Source organism: Papio anubis, chromosome 1, assembly GCF_008728515.1.
Source record: "Papio anubis isolate 15944 chromosome 1, Panubis1.0, whole genome shotgun sequence".
NCBI classification, from domain to species: Eukaryota; Metazoa; Chordata; class Mammalia; order Primates; family Cercopithecidae; genus Papio; species Papio anubis.
In genome coordinates, this window is record NC_044976.1 from 211,144,019 (window position 1) to 211,162,095 (window position 18,077).

An 18,077-nucleotide genomic window follows, 5' to 3' on the forward strand; every position below is an offset into this window, starting at 1 on the left:
TCTTCCTCTTTCAATGCAAACCCTGCACATGAAACCCTTTGAAAAAGCAGTACCTAAATACATGGCTAATATAAAATTTGATTCTAAAATCTGATTGTCACATTATGCTGTCACATTAATCTTAACCAACTCCTCTGAACAGCCCTTTGTCCTCACACACAAAAGAACACAAAATGTTAAGAATTGACCGGTTTTTACAGGCTTTGTAATCTTAGTATTTTAATCATTTCTGGGGAGAAAATGTGTTTGGTAAAGTTTTAGGACTTAAACCACTTCAGTGTTTTGGATTAAGCCATCTGACTCTCATTAACCTCAGTGTTCATTATATTATAAGATCCTCATCTACAGCTTTGAAAGCGTATTAATTATAGGTTTTCTAGCTCTCTCACAGAGGGAAGAAAACACTTAGTAGTATGACTGACAAGCAACTAATACTTTTCATCATGCATAATTTATTGAATTGTTACAGTTATGGAGCCTCTATTAGTAGAAAATGCAAATTCCCAGTAACTGAAAACACATTTTTCTCGGGAGAGTACTCTTGTTGATTAGTGACTCAGCCAAGCACCATTGCTAAATGTACCGTATGTACCCGCTGACAACTCAAAATATACAATAAAGGCAGCTTTGCTAGGCTTAGTCGAATGTGTTAAATGTGCAGGGGCATTTGATGAGCTTCAAAAAAGCACAAGCCTTTGCTGGAAAAAAAAAAAAAAAAAAAAAAAGCCAAACCAGGACAGAGTGTTTACCAAGAAAACCTAAAAATTTCCTGAGCATTATTTTGGTGACCATCAAGAATGTTTTTGCTGAATAGTGTTTGCACTAGCCTTTTTAGGAATTAAGTTCCTAGTATGGAAGGTTCAGAGTAGAAACACAATTAACCTCCCAAAAAGATATTTTGCGGGCTCTGCATGCATTTTTTTTCATGTTTTGTTCAACAAATATTTTCTGCACAATTGCTATAGATTAGGCTATTAACCTTATAAAGGTCAGATTGTATTCCTAACCTGCGAACATTTAAAGTCTAATAGTATAAATAAGACAAGTTTATAGATAACTACAAAGTATAGCATGAATCAACATATGATGACGATGATGATGATGGTGATGGTGACGGTGATAATAATACAGATGAAATAATATAGGCTTTGAGAGCTTAGAATCTGTCTCTTTCTGCTCATTCTGCCTCCACAAAGCCACCACGTATGATTGCACTCCTAGCAACAAAAGCAAGCAGAGCTGGAGGACATCTGGGATCAGGCAATAGGGAACCTCCAGAAGACTGGGTTTTCTTCACAACGCATAATGGACAAAGCCATTAGTTTAAGAGGCCTAGCTATTTCTCAGGTGGCAGTTCTCTATTGCGTTCTTCTTCGTGTGATACACAAGTTACAGATGTTCTTCTGGGGATATAGCCTATTGCCTAGCCTCATCATCCAGGAATGCTAATGCCCATTTCAGGGGATGTCCCACCAGCATGATGTAAGATCGCGTGTGGGTGCAAGGCTTAGGTTCTGAACATGTCTGAAGAGCGTGATACATCTCGGCCATTGCCAGTGAAAAGCAAATGCAGGCAAGATACTGCATTATTGGAATTATTCAGTTTGAATCGTGTAACTGAATATCTGGTGAGTTTCTTACTAGCTATAAAAATTCCACTTGCAGTGAGCTAAGATCCGGCCACTGCACTCCAGCCCCGGCGACACAGCAAGACTCCGTCTCAAAAAAAAAAAAAAAAAATTCCAGATTGCCCTCTGCTTTAACTGTAGTGATCTCTCCCTCCGGAGCACATAATCATGAAATTTTAGAGCTGGATGGAGCCTTGAAGATTATTATTTTACATGAGGAAATTGAGGCCCCAGAGAAGTCACACAACTAGTTAGCTGGCAGAGCTGAGTCTGAGTCAGTTCTCTTTGCACCCACTCAGCCCTGTGTTCTTCCTGGACCACAGAAATCTGGTTCACTAGACACTCTCTCTCTCCTGCTTTTTTGTGTGAACTGAGCCCGCTCATCTCATCAAGAGTGATGCACTTGGATGAAGTGACTCACCAACTGAGAGAATAATCTGCTAAAGGAAAGAAAATCCTCTCTTTGATATGCGACTTTATCTAAATTCCGGCTTCACACACACACATACACCACACACACACACACACATACGCACAAAAGAAAGAAAGAAAAAAATAGAAAGCAACAAAAAAACATGGAATTAACTCTTTATGAACCATAATATTTATACTATAAAGACCTATCTTCAGATTTGACATACTCTTTACAAATACTTGTTTACCCTCTATATCTCCTTACCTTATTGCTACTACCTACTAGATTGTAAACTCTCAAGAGCAGGGATCATATTTCATGTATCTGTGTATCAGTTCTTCTCCCCTAAATATAATCTAAATGCATTGTAGGAACTTAGAATAATAGTAATAGTAATTATTAGTTTATGGTCCAGAAACTGTTCAGTTATACATGTGTAACTCCACTCAATCTTCACAATACAACTATGATGTAAGTTCCATTTATCCCCATTTTATAGATAAGAAAACTCAGATGCAGAGAGGCAAAGCAACTTACTCAAAGTCATAAATTTAATTAAGTGACAGAGCCAGGTTTCAAATCAAATATGACTCACTCAAAATATGTGTCCTTAACCACTTCATGAGTGACTCTACCAGCCAGCTCATTTACTTAGCAAATATGTATTAAGTGCTTACTACTTGCCAAACACTGCTATGAATGAGAACTACTAGGCTCACCAGATAATGGGTAAACAGATAGGTAAACAAATAATTATTAGTGCTGTAAAAGAAAGCTGAAGAAAACACAGTAAAAACACAGAAGGAGTCTGAACTCCATTTAGGGCAGAGAAAGGTGACTAGGGAAGGCACTGGGGAGAGTAATAATCAAACTAAGTCTAAAAGGGTATAAACTTGGGTCTCTGAAAAAGTAGACCTTGGGCAGGAACAACATCTAGAATTTCTTTGTATCCTTCGCATCTTGCAAAATACTAAGGGCACAAAGGTATCAGAAGAGAAGGGGGAGCATAGATTGAAAAAAAAAAAAACAGTAAGTGCACAGTTAACTTCTCAAGAGATTTTCTTTCTTGTTGTTAATAAGAGCATCATGGAAGTTTTAAATTTAAGAAAATATTCCACTTGTTCATCAACCACAGCCCCTAAAATATCTTGGTTGATGTTTTAGCCAGCTTGAGCTGCCTTAACAAAATACCATAAACAGAAAGGTTTAAGCAACAGAAATTTTCTGGAGACTAGAAGTCCAAGATCAAGGTGCCAGCATTGTCAGTTTCTGGCGAGGGCTCTCTTCCTGGCTTGTAGACACCTGCCTTCTCTCCATGTTCGCAAACGGCAGGGAGAAAGAGGGGAGAGAGGGTGGGTTGGGGCAGCAGGATCTGGTGTCTCTTCTAATAAGGACATTAATCCCATCATGAGGGCCCACCTTCATTACCTCATCTGAACCTAATTATCTCCTAAAGGCCCCCCCCCCATTTCCAAACACCATCGTGTTGGGGCTAGGGCTACAATATATAAATCTGGGAGGGAATGAATTCACTCCACTGCAATTCTTAAGAAATGGAAACCAAGAATCAGCTATGCAATGAGTTTTTTTTTCAGCCTGCCTGTAATAACACTCCAAGAAGTGAGAGCCTCTGAAATGAACAAATGACCTTCCAAAAATATTAGATGAACATTCAACGAAGATCCATTTTTTTGTTTGAACACGTTTTTCCCCGTTTTTGGCACTTGATAGTTAAACCTCTCAGCTGTGATTCACCATGCCAACAATGAAGTTATTGAAGTGGTTCAAAAAATATCTTTTGAATTCTTACCATAGATTATATGTGACAGTAAACAAGAACAAGTCCTGTTCTCAAGGCACGTGGAGTCTAATAGTGGTCCAGACAAATAATTAACTATGAAGGATGATGGGGATGAAGGAGGCACATAGGTAGAGCACTCAGGTTTGAAGAATATGGAAGTATTCTGGAATATTACTGGAGGAAAAGCTATGCTGAGACTTGATGGATGGATTGGGATCCTCAAAGAAGAGAAAAAAGGTAGAGAAAATACTATGCTTTTTCATGAGGCCCAATAAAATAATCATAGAATTATGGAAGCATCTATCAAATGTGCCTGGTTTATAAATATCCAACGAACAAGTGAACTAATTATCCCTCCATACCTGACTGGCTCTTTCAGTGTGGATAATCTATCAAAATAAAAATCCGATATACATCAGGAAATACATCCTAATGTGTGGCCCAATATATAATACCAGATTAACTAGAATGACTATTTTGGGTTTTCAAAATTTATTTATTTTCTTTTTTTCTTCAAATTTATTTTAAGTTCCAGGGTACATGTGAAGGATATGCCGATTTGTTACATAGGTAAACATGTGCCATGGTGGTTTGCTGCACAGATCAACCTATCACCTGGACACTAAGCCCAGCAGCCATTAGCTATTCTTCCTCATCCTCTCTCTTCCTCACCACCCAATGAGTGTGAGTTGTTCCCCACCATGTGTCCATGTGTCCATTCTCGAGGTTCAGCCCCCACTTATAAGTGAGAACACACAGTGTTTGGTTTTCTGTTCCTGTGTTAGTTTGCTGAGGATAACAGCTTCCAGCTCCATCCACGTCCTTGCAAAGGACATGATCTTGCTCCTTTTTATGGCTGCACAGTATTTCATGGTGTATATGTACCACATTTTCTTTATCCAATCTATCATCAATGGGCATTTGGGTTGATTCCGTGTCTTTGCTATTGTGAATAGTGTTGCAATTACATAAACAGCCATGTATCTTTATAATAGAATTATTTGTATTCCTTTGGGTATACAGCCAGTAATGGGATTGCTGGGTCAAATGGTATTTCTGTCCCTAGATATGTGAGGAATTGCTACACTGCCTTCCACAGTAGTTGAACTAATTTGCACTTCCACCAACACTGTAAAAACATTTCTTTTTCTCTGCAACTTTGCCAGCATCTGTTGCTTCTGGACTTTTTAATAATCACCATTCTGACTGGCATGAGATGGTATCTCATTGTGGTTTTGATTTGCATTTCTCCAATGACCAATGATGTTGAGCTTTTTTAATATGTTTTTTGGCTGCATAAATGTCTTCTTTTCAGGAATATCTGTTCATGTCTTTTGTCATTTTAATGGGGTAGTTTTTTCTTGTAAATTTGTTTAAGTTCCTTATAGACTTTGGATATTAGACCTTTGTCAGATGGATAGATTGCAAAAATTTTCTCCTATTCTTTAGGTTGTCTGTTCACTCTGATGATAGTTTATTTTGCTGTGCAGAAGTTCCTTCCCATTTGTCAATTTTTGCTTTTGTTGCTATTGCCTTTGGTGTTTTCGTCATGAAATCTTTGCCCGTGCCCATGTCCTGAATGGTATTGCCTAGGTTTTCTTCTAGGGCTTTTATAGTTTTGGGGTTTACATTCATTCAAGTCTTTAATCCATCTTGAGTTAATTTTTGTATAAGGTGTAAGGAAAGGGTCCAGTTTCAGTTTTCTGCATGTGGCTAGCCAGTTCTCCCAGTACCATTTATTAAATAGGGAATCCTTTCCCCGTTGCTTGTTTTGGTTAGGTTTGTTGACAATCAGCTGGTTGTAGATGTGTGGTTTTATTTCTGAGATCTCTATTCTGTTCCATTGGTCTATGTGTCTGTTTTCATACCAGTACCATGCTGTTTTGGTTACGGGAGCCTTGTAGTATAGTTTGAAGTGGGGTAGCATGATGCCGTCAGCTTTGTTCTTTTTGCTTAGGACTGTCTTTGCTATTCAGGCTCTTTTTTGGTTCCACTTGAATTTTAAAATAGTTTCTTCTACTTCTGTGAAGAATGTAAAATGACTATTTTGAATTTTAGGCTTTTTATATGTAAATTATGACTGTTAATAATTTAGGTTATACATAAATTATAACTTAGGTTATAATGCCTTTATACAGCCTCTTTGTCTAGTAGCCTAAAGGTCCTTGGTAATATGTAAGGTGCTTAGGAATGCTTTGTTGTATTACTAACTCAATTCCATTTTCTGAGATGTACAAATCACATTTAAATAATTAAATTAATTCATTCAGTTAAAACTACTTAAACTTTGGGAGTTAGTTTCTTTCTTTTTTTTTTTTTTTAATTTATTTATTATTATTATACTTTAAGTTGTAGGGTACATGTGCATAACGTGCAGGTTTGTTACATATGTATACTTGTGCCATGTTGGTCTGCTGCACCCATCAACTCGTCATTTACATCAGGTATAACTCCCAATGCAATCCCTCCCCCCTCCCCCCTCCCCATGATAGGCCCCGGTGTGTGATGTTCCCCTTCCTGAGTCCAAGTGATCTCATTGTTCAGTTCCCACCTATGAGTGAGAACATGCGGTGTTTGGTTTTCTGTTCTTGTGATAGTTTGCTAAGAATGATGGTTTCCAGCTGCATCCATGTCCCTACAAAGGACACAAACTCATCCTTTTTTATGGCTGCATAGTATTCCATGGTGTATATGTGCCACATTTTCTTAATCCAATCTGTCACTGATGGACATTTGGGTTGATTCCAAGTCTTTGCTATTGTGAATAGTGCTGCAATAAACATACGTGTGCATGTGTCTTTATAGCAGCATAATTTATAATCCTTTGGGTATATCCCCAGTAATGGGATGGCTGGGTCATATGGTACATCTAGTTCTAGATCCTTGAGGAATCGCCATACTGTTTTCCATAATGGTTGAACTAGTTTACAATCCCACCAACAGTGTAAAAGTGTTCCTATTTCTCCACATCCTCTCCAGCACCTGTTGTTTCCTGACTTTTGAATGATCGCCATTCTAACTGGTGTGAGATGGTATCTCATTGTGGTTTTGATTTGCATTTCTCTGATGGCCAGTGATGATGAGCATTTTTTCATGTGTCTGTTGGCTGTATGAATGCCTTCTTTTGAGAAATGTCTGTTCATATCCTTTGCCCACTTTTTGATGGGGTTGTTTGTTTTTTTCTTGTAAATTTGTTTGAGTTCTTTGTAGGTTCTGGATATTAGCCCTTTGTCAGATGAGTAGATTGCAAAAATTTTCTCCCATTCTGTAGGTTGCCTGTTCACTCTGATGGTAGTTTCTTTTGCTGTGCAGAAGCTCTTTAGTTTAATTAGATCCCATTTGTCAATTTTAGCTTTTGCTGCCGTTGCTTTTGGTGTTTTAGACATGAAGTCTTTGCCCATGCCTATGTCCTGAATGGTACTACCTAGGTTTTCCTCTAGGATTTTTATGGTATTAGGTCTAACATTTAAGTCTCTAATCCATCTTGAATTAATTTTCGTATAAGGAGTAAGGAAAGGATCCAGTTTCAGCTTTCTACTTATGGCTAGCCAATTTTCCCCGCACCATTTATTAAATAGGGAATCCTTTCCCCATTTCTTGTTTCTCTCAGGTTTGTCAAAGATCAGATGGCTGTAGATGTGTGGTATTATTTCTGAGGACTCTGTTCTGTTCCATTGGTCTATATCTCTGTTTTGGTACCAGTACCATGCTGTTTTGGTTACTGTAGCCTCGTAGTATAGTTTGAAGTCAGGTAGCGTGATGCCTCCAGCTTTGTTCTTTTGACTTAGGATTGTCTTGGAGATGCGGGCTCCTTTTTGGTTCCATATGAACTTTAAAGCAGTTTTTTCCAATTCTGTGAAGAAACTCATTGGTAGCTTGATGGGGATGGCATTGAATCTATAAATTACCTTGGGCAGTATGGCCATTTTCACAATATTGATTCTTCCTATCCATGAGCATGGTATGTTCTTCCATTTGTTTGTGTCCTCTTTTATTTCACTGAGCAGTGGTTTGTAGTTCTCCTTGAAGAGGTCCTTTACATCCTTTGTAAGTTGGATTCCTAGGTATTTTATTCTCTTTGAAGCAATTGTGAATGGAAGTTCATTCATGATTTGGCTCTCTGTTTGTCTGTTATTGGTGTATAAGAATGCTTGTGATTTCTGCACATTAATTTTGTATCCTGAGACTTTGCTGAAGTTGCTTATCAGCTTAAGGAGATTTTGGGCTGAGACAATGGGGTTTTCTAAATATACAATCATGTCATCTGCAAACAGGGACAATTTGACTTCTTCTTTTCCTAACTGAATACCCCTGATTTCTTTCTCTTGCCTAATTGCCCTAGCCAGAACTTCCAACACTATGTTGAATAGGAGTGGTGAGAGAGGGCATCCCTGTCTTGTGCCAGTTTTCAAAGGGAATTTTTCCAGTTTTTGCCCATTCAGTATGATATTGGCTGTGGGTTTGTCATAAATAGCTCTTATTATTTTGAGGTACGTTCCATCAATACCGAATTTATTGAGCGTTTTTAGCATGAAGGGCTGTTGAATTTTGTCAAAAGCCTTTTCTGCATCTATTGAGATAATCATGTGGTTCTTGTCTTTGGTTCTGTTTATATGCTGGATTATGTTTATTGATTTGCGAATGTTGAACCAGCCTTGCATCCCAGGGATGAAGCCCACTTGATCATGGTGGATAAGCTTTTTGATGTGTTGTTGAATCCGGTTTGCCAGTATTTTATTGAGGATTTTTGCATCGATGTTCATCAGGGATATTGGTCTAAAATTCTCTTTTTTTGTTGTGTCTCTGCCAGGCTTTGGTATCAGGATGATGTTGGCCTCATAAAATGAGTTAGGGAGGATTCCCTCTTTTTCTATTGATTGGAATAGTTTCAGAAGGAATGGTACCAACTCCTCCTTATACCTCTGGTAGAATTCAGCTGTGAATCCATCTGGTCCTGGACTTTTTTTGGTTGGTAGGCTATTAATTATTGCCTCAATTTCAGAGCCTACTATTGGTCTATTCAGGGATTCAACTTCTTCCTGGTTTAGTCTTGGAAGAGTGTAAGTGTCCAGAAAATTATCCATTTCTTCTAGGTTTTCCAGTTTATTTGCGTAGAGGTGTTTATAGTATTCTCTGATGGTAGTTTGTATTTCTGTGGGGTTGGTGGTGATATCCCCTTTATCATTTTTAATTGCGTCGATTTGATTCTTCTCTCTTTTCTTCTTTATTAGTCTTGCTAGTGGTCTGTCAATTTTGTTGATCTTTTCAAAAAACCAACTCCTGGATTCATTGATTTTTTGGAGGGTTTTTTGTGTCTCTATCTCCTTCAGTTCTGCTCTGATCTTAGTTATTTCTTGCCTTCTGCTAGCTTTGGAATGTGTTTGCTCTTGCTTCTCTAGTTCTTTTAATTGCGATGTTAGAGTGTCAATTTTTGATCTTTCCTGCTTTCTCTTGTGGGCATTTAGTGCTATAAATTTCCCTCTGCACACTGCTTTAAATGTGTCCCAGAGATTCTGGTATGTTGTATCTTTGTTCTCATTGGTTTCAAAGAACATCTTTATTTCTGCCTTCATTTCGTTATGTACCCAGTAGTCATTCAGGAGCAGGTTGTTCAGTTTCCATGTAGTTGAGCGGTTTTGATTGAGTTTCTTAGTCCTGAGTTCTAGTTTGATTGCACTGTGGTCTGAGAGACAGTTTGTTATAATTTCTGTTCTTGTACATTTGCTGAGGAGTGCTTTACTTCCAATTATATGGTCAATTTTGGAGTAAGTACGATGTGGTGCTGAGAAGAATGTATATTCTGTTGATTTGCGGTGGAGAGTTCTATAGATGTCTATTAGGTCTGCTTGCTGCAGAGATGAGTTCAATTCCTGGATATCCTTGTTAACTTTCTGTCTTGTTGATCTGTCTAATGTTGACAGTGGAGTGTTGAAGTCTCCCATTATTATTGTATGGGAGTCTAAGTCTCTTTGTAAGTCTCTAAGGACTTGCTTTATGAATCTGGGTGCTCCTGTATTGGGTGCATATATATTTAGGATAGTTAGCTCTTCCTGTTGAATTGATCCCTTTACCATTATGTAATGGCCTTCTTTGTCTCTTTTGATCTTTGATGGTTTAAAGTCTGTTTTATCAGAGACTAGGATTGCAACCCCTGCTTTTTTTTGTTCTCCATTTGCTTGGTAAATCTTCCTCCATCCCTTTATTTTGAGCCTATGTATGTCTCTGCGTGTGCGATGGGTCTCCTGAATACAGCAGACTGATGGGTCTTGACTCTTTATCCAGTTTGCCAGTCTGTGTCTTTTCATTGGAGCATTTAGTCCATTTACATTTAAGGTTAAGATTGTTATGTGTGAACTTGATCCTGCCATTATGATATTAACTGGTTATTTTGCTCGTTAGTTGATGCAGTTTCTTCCTAGCCCCGATGGTCTTTACATTTTGGCATGTTTTTGCAATGGCTGGTACCAGTTGTTCCTTTCCATGTTGAGTGCTTCCTTCAGGGTCTCTTGTAAGGCAGGCCTAGTGGTGACAAAATCTCTAAGCATTTGCTTATCTGTAAAGGATTTTATTTCTCCTTCACTTATGAAACTTAGTTTGGCTGGATATGAAATTCTGGGTTTAAAATTCTTTTCTTTAAGAATGTTGAATATTGGCCCCCACTCTCTTCTGGCTTGGAGAGTTTCTGCCGAGAGATCTGCTGTGAGTCTGATGGGCTTCCCTTTGTGGGTAACCCGACCTTTCTCTCTGGCTGCCCTTAAGATTTTTTCCTTCATTTCAACTTTGGTGAATCTGGCAATTATGTGTCTTGGAGTTGCTCTTCTCGAGGAGTATCTTTGTGGCGTTCTCTGTATTTCCTGGATTTGAATGTTGGCCTGCCCTACTAGGTTGGGGAAGTTCTCCTGGATGATATCCTGAAGAGTGTTTTCCAACTTGGTTCCATTTTCCCCCTCACTTTCAGGCACCCCAATCAGACGTAGATTTGGTCTTTTTACATAATCCCATACTTCTTGCAGGCTTTGTTCATTTCTTTTTCTTCTTTTTTCTTTTGGTTTCTCTTCTCGCTTCATTTCATTCATTTGATCCTCAATCGCTGAAACTCTTTCTTCCAGTTGATCGAGTCGGTTACTGAAGCTTGTGCATTTGTCACGTATTTCTCGTGTCATGGTTTTCATCTCTTTCATTTCGTTTATGACCTTCTCTGCATTAATTACTCTAGCCGTCAATTCTTCCACTTTTTTTTCAAGATTTTTAGTTTCTTTGCGCTGGGTACGTAATTCCTCCTTTAGCTCTGAGAAATTTGATGGACTGAAGCCTTCTTCTCTCATCTCGTCAAAGTCATTCTCCGTCCAGCTTTGATCCGTTGCTGGCGATGAGCTGCGCTCCTTTGCCGGGGGAGATGTGCTCTTATTTTTTGAATTTCCAGCTTTTCTGCCCTGCTTTTTCCCCATCTTTGTGGTTTTATCTGCCTCTGGTCTTTGATGATGGTGATGTACTGATGGGGTTTTGGTGTAGGTGTCCTTCCTGTTTGATAGATTTCCTTCTAACAGTCAGGACCCTCAGCTGTAGGTCTGTTGGAGATTGCTTGAGGTCCACTCCAGACCCTGTTTGCCTGGGTATCAGCAGCAGAGGCTGCAGAAGATAGAATATTTCTGAACAGCGAGTGTACCTGTCTGATTCTTGCTTTGGAAGCTTCCTCTCAGGGGTGTACTCCACCCTGTGAGGTGTGGGGTGTCAGACTGCCCCTAGTGGGGGATGTCTCCCAGTTAGGCTACTCAGGGGTCAGGGACCCACTTGAGCAGGCAGTCTGTCCCTTCTCAGATCTCAACCTCCGTGTTGGGAGATCCACTGCTCTCTTCAAAGCTGTCAGACAGAGTCGTTTGCGTCTGCAGAGGCTTCTGCTGCTTTTTTGTTGTTGTTGTTGTTGTTGTGTAGCTGTGCCCTGTCCCCAGAGGTGGAGTCTACAGAGACAGGCAGGTTTCCTTGAGCTGCTGTGAGCTCCACCCAGTTGTAGCTTCCCAGCAGCTTTGTTTACCTACTTAAGCCTCAGCAATGGCGGGCGCCCCTCCCCCAGCCTCGCTGCTGCCTTGCAGGTAGATCACAGACTGCTGTGCTAGCAATGAGGGAGGCTCCGTGGGCGTGGGACCCTCCCGGCCAGGTGTGGGATATGATCTCCTGGTGTGCCTGTTTGCTTAAAGCGCAATATTGGGGTGGGAGTTACCCGATTTTCCAGGTGTTGTGTGTCTCAGTTCCCCTGGCTAGGAAAAGGGATTCCCTTCCCCCTTGCGCTTCCCAGGTGAGGCGATGCCTCGCCCTGCTTCAGCTCTCGCTGGTCGGGCTGCAGCAGCTGACCAGCACCGATCGTCAGGCACTCCCCAGTGAGATGAACCCAGTACCTCAGTTGAAAATGCAGAAATCACCGGTCTTCTGTGTCGCTCGCGCTGGGAGTTGGAGACTGGAGCTGTTCCTATTCGGCCATCTTGCTCCGCCCCCCTCAAGCAATCTTATCAGTTTCTTTCTTTTGTGAGATAAGAAAGTTGGATTATGCAACTTCTAGGATCCCAGTTTGAAGTTCTTTGATGTTTTTATGACTCAGTTTCCAGGATGACATTTAAAGAATTATTTGTGAAACATAAAATTTAATATCTTAAAAAATATTCTATATTTTGTAAACAATTACAGTTTTTATTCTTTTTGGAAACATAATTAGATTACAACTGCACGTTTGTTTAAGTAATGATGGCTGCGGTAAAAAATAACCCCCACAATGTGAATGGGTCCAACACAATGAAAATGTAAAGTTTAATGTCAGCTCTCAGAATTCACTGGCTAAAACTCAGTAACCTGAGCACACCTAACTGCAAAGGAGCCTGGAAATGTGTACCCAGGAAGAGAGGATATGGGTTTGGTGAACACGTAGCCAGGTTTTTCATAAAACTGTGTGTGTGTGTGTGTGTGTTTGTGTGTACATATGATAATACATGCCTGGTTCAACTTTTAGTTTTAGTGCTATCAAAATTCCAACAGATCATGGCTGAAGGATATAGTCAAAAAATTTACAGAAGAAGAAGATACAATTAGCAGATATATTTGGGGAAAAATACCCAACAGCATTAGCTATCATAAAATGTAATTAAAAATAAGGTACCATTTAGACCTATTAACATAGCAAACATTTTAAATCATGACAATATTCATGTGCTGGCCAGAATTTAATGAAACTGGCAGAATATATCGTTGATGGCCTTGGGATTTAGTACAGTCATTTTGGAAAGTAAGCTAGCAATACGTTTGAAAGTGATAAAAATGTTTATAGCCTTTAACATAATGATGCCACACCTGGGACTTTATCCACAGTAAATAATCCAAAAGGAAAAAAAAGACCACAGAAGTACAATAACCATTCATTACAGTATTGTTGAATAAAGTAAAAAACTAGAATTAGTTGACTAATCAATGGACAAGGGGTTAAGAAATTGAGAAATAGTAACTAAAAGGATAATTATGAGGGCATGAGCTCATGGTCTTTCATAAATATAAAAAAGTAGTGGGTATAAATATGTATCTAGAAATGTATCTAATTTATATTTTTAAAAAGTTAACAGTGATTTCCTACAGGGAGTTAAACTAGAGATTATGAAGGAAAAGACATTTTTATAAAAATTATACCCTTCTATGATGTTTTAGCAATTAAAAAATCATATTTATTCTATGGTAGTAACTACACATAAATGATATATGCCTATGAATACATGCTAGAAGGGAAGATAGAAAAATGACAACAGTTGATTTGTTATAATGGTGAAGATTAAATGCAGTTTCCTCTTTCCTTGATTTCTTTCATTATTATAATGTTTGCTTAATTTAAGAATGAAAACAAAAGAGCAGCTGCCTTAAATATTTTTGGAAGTAAATAAAGTATAAATAATACATTAATGCATGAAAGTATAGGAAAGGATTGAATCAAGAAAAGAACTCATAAAATATTTATGAGAATTCACATTTGTGTATGTACATACAGTCTTCACAAAACAGCCTTCACAAGAAGCGGCAGATCCAAACCAAGGCCAGCCCCTTAGCACATCAATCACAGAATGATGCATCCCGCCAGAAACAGACTGTGATTTGCTGTTAGAGGAAAGATATGGGTTTGACACAGTGAGAGATACGTTTGAAACTCTGACCACCTGAGGAAACAAACAATCTTTCCCTGTCCTCCTTTTCAGGAGACGACAAGGTCATCCGGTTGTGGCACCCCAATATCAGCACCAAGCCCGTGGGCAAACTTGTGGGACACATGTTCAGTATCACTGAGATCGTCACCAATGAAAAAGACCAACACATCGTCAGCCTCTCCTCTGCAAAGGTAACAAAAAGAAAATAACAGAACAAAACTAGTTTTTCCCTTAAAATGATCTGTTGGAAGGCATAGCGGTTATACAATTTTTGACTGAAAGAAATGATAGTCATTGAATCACTGAGAAAAATATTGGTAGGATGGAAAAGGAAATGAGAAGCCAATGTTCTCTGTGTCTATTGATTATAGCATAAGAACGAACACAAGTTTAAAAACAAGTGTAAAAGAAAAACAGTATTGAAAAGATAGCAAATATTATCCTCACAAGTAAAACGTAAGAGGCCTTTCAATAGATAGGAACATTAGGAAAAAATGAGGAGTTCTGTTATTGTTGCTGTTATTAAACAGTGTTTGAAACATTCTAACCAATGTAGTAAAACAAAAAAAGTGAGTTACAAATATTAGAAATCAGGAGACTGAATTATATTTGCAAATAATGGGATCGTTTGCTTGAAAAAAAATCAATAAATCAACTTTCAGTGTAGGAATAGATAAATTCAGTAAGGTGGCTAGTTGCAATAGCAACTTAAAAATAAAATAAAAAAATAAATTTCTAAAAAATAAAAAAGGAAATAAATAAATTTCTATATAAGAACAATAATTAGTGAGAAAAAAGGTCGAAGAGATAGTATTCACCAGAGTAAAAAATATGAAATACCTAGGAATAAACTTAATAAGCAATATTCACTACTAACATTAAGATAACTATGAGGTTTTACTGAGGCACTTTTATTTAAGAACACAAATTAAGGGACATGCTATGTTCTTTCATGGAAATGTTGTGCTGTAAAAGATATTCTCCATCAGATTAATCTATTTATTTATTGCTAGTCAGAATTATTTAAGTATCAGCTTGCCAAGTTTAAAGTTAATGTAAAAATACTGGTATATGGAAATATCCTAGAAACTTTGGAAGATATAATTATGAGATGGCACTTTCCCTGTCCAATATTAAGCATATCATAAAGTCAAAATAAATAAAACAGAGCAGTAGTCAATGCAGAAATAATCACATCTATGAAGCAAAGGAGAAAATGCAGGAATTAGCTTATGTCTACGGGGGAATTTTGTATAGGACAGAAATAATGTTTCAAATATGTGAGCAAAGGATGGCTTATTAAATAAGTGTTGGGAAAACTGATTAGCCATAAAGAAAGAAAGATGTAATCAGATCATCATTTCATAATATACAGCACAATACATTACATATGAATTAAAGATTCTAAATTTAAAATACAAAACCATAGAAATTCTAGATTTCCAGAAGAAAATATAGGTGAATAGTCTTACAACTTTTGGGTAATTCCTCAGCATAGCACCTACGACTAAGGAGAAAATAAATATGACTAAATAAACATTCAAACTTTCTGTAAATTATAATAACTATCATTTGTTGAGTGCTTAAGTGCCAGGCACTGTGCTACGTATTTTATATATGTAACTCTTTGATGCTAATAACGACCCTATAAAGTAATTATCCCTGTTTTACACACGTCAGGGAAAATGACATCTAAATCACTTACACAAGGTCACAGAGCTATCTGGTGCCAAAGTGTGGCCAATCCCATATTTGCCCTTCCTCAGCCTGCCTCCCTATACCCATAAACAAAGTTAAAGGCAGACGGCGGGGGCAGGGGCGCAAAAATGCAATAAAAAGCAGAGAAATTGGAATAATATCCTTGAACAAATATCAAACATCTCTAGCAAATCAGTAGGGGAAAGAAAGAGGAGAGAAGGGCAAAGGTTTAAGAACACAGACAGGTTTACATACTGCTGTGTGGAAATAAAACTGGCAAAAACTTCCTGAGTATTTATTCTAATAAAACAGCTAGATGAGTGCACAAAGATGCTCATTGCACTATTGCTTATACTGATTTAAGAAGGAAAAAAGAAAAACAAAAGAGAATAGGGAGGAAACAAGAAATACAGAAAGGATATGAAAGAGGGAAGGGAGGGGAAAGAAGAAAACCCGGATGCTTTCCCTCTTTGCCCCATGTCCCCCACCCCCGCACCTCCCTCCTCGCATACACCCCCTACCCCTCACACACCCTCTACCCAATGCAAAACCCTTCGATGGAAGCAATCAGGATCTCCAAGGCCCAGTCGTTCCCTCCATGCTCACGGAACTATGTGAATCTCCCCGGAGCCCATGCTTGCCATGTGGAACCACAAGGGAAAGACTCTAAGGGCCTTTGAGGGGTTCCTCCCAGGCCAGAGAGGAAAATGCACCCGGCACCTGCCTCCTCCAGCTCATAGCTAAGGACGTGACCTCCTGACCTGCAGGCTTCACCAGCAGGGCCAGCAGCCCTCACCTGCCAATATGGTAGCCACAAATTCTTAAAACATGACTAGTCCGAATTGAGGCCTGCTGTGAGTGTAAAATACACAAGACTTCAAAGATGCAGTATCCCCCCCACCCGCCAAAAAAAAAAAACTCCTCAATTTTTTGAGACAGGATCTTGCTCTGTCGTCCAGGCTAGAGTACACTGGCATGGCGCAATGGGGCTCATCACAGCCTCGAGGCTGTCTGCTGCCTTGACCTACAGGGCTCGAGGGAGCCTCCCACCTCAGCCTCCCCAGTAGCTGGGACTACAGGTGGGGGCCACCATACAAAGCTAATTATTTTTATTTTTTGTAGAGAGCTCTCTTATTTTTTGTAGGTCTCTCTAATTTGCTAATTTTTAAATTTTGGTAGAGATGGAGTCTTGTTATGTTGCTGGAACTCCTGGGCTCAAGTAATCCTCCTGCCTCAAAGCACTAGTATAGGCCTGAGCCATGGCACTGGGTCAATCGTTTTTACATTGATTATCTATTGAAGTGATAATAATTTGGCTATATAGGGTTTAAAAATACATTAATAAAATTAATTTTTAAAAAAGAGTAAGGGGCTGCACATAGTGGCTCATGCTTGTAATCCTGGCACTTTGGGAGGTCAAGGCGGGAGGATCGCTTGAGCCCAGGAGTTCGAGACCAACCTGGGCAACATAGTGAGACATCATCTTTAAAAAAAAAGATTATGATAATGGTTGCACAATTATTTAAATTGACTAAAACTCACAGAACCTTACACTAAAAATGGGTGAGTTTTAAGGTAAATAGATTACACCTCAATAATGAAAGATAATTAGGGTGCTGTACCAATAAAGTAAAATTCAAGAGGAAAAAAAGGCTTTGATTCAGTAAATTATGCTGTATCCTCATATATAATAATCACATAGACATTCAACATTATGTAAATGAATAGTGATATGAAAATATCTAAATAATATATAAAATACAATAATATGTAAGTAATCAATTTTAAAACATAACGTGTCTATCATATGTTATTGGAGATGATTAAAAGCAAGATGTTTTAGTGAGGCTAACAAGTTTATGGATATACATGAATGGATTTTTTTTCTTTTGTTTTCTCTTCGTTTTTTTAATAGTAAATATACGTTACTTTGTAATAAGGAAACTTTTTTTTGAGATGAAGTTTCACTCTTGTTGCCCAGGCTGGAGTGCAATGGCACCATCTCAGCTCACTGCAACCTCTGTCTCCCAGGTTCAAGCTATTCTCCTGCCTCAGCCTCCCAAGTAGCTGGGATTACAGGCTCCTGCCACCATGCCCAGCTGATTTTTGTATTTTTAGTAGAGACGGGGTTTTGTCATGTTGGCCAGGCTGGTCTCGAACTCCTGACCTCAGGTGATCCACTTGACTCAGCCCCTCAAAGTGCTGGGATTACAGGTGTGAGCCACCATGCCCAGCTTAGGAAACTTTAATTTTTTAAAGTAGTACTGGAAAAACAGTGAAGATTTTGAGACACTAAAACTAAAAACATGTTATGATTGAGATCTGGAGTCTCCTACAGATAATTTAAAGAGAAATAAGATATC

The 18,077-nt window shown here is 38.6% G+C and overlaps 1 protein-coding gene across 4 annotated transcripts in view; it reads left to right on the plus strand.

Moving 5' to 3' along the window:
• The window catches only part of WDR64 (WD repeat domain 64), a 162,917-nt gene that overhangs the window by 64,264 nt on the left and 80,576 nt on the right, over positions 1-18,077 (plus strand). For all 4 annotated transcript variants that reach the window (XM_017953364.3, XM_017953367.3, XM_009196564.4 and 1 more), the window contains one exon: positions 14,068-14,207. In XM_017953364.3, the coding sequence (XP_017808853.1) occupies positions 14,068-14,207 (140 nt within the window). The remainder of the gene's footprint in view (positions 1-14,067; positions 14,208-18,077) is intronic.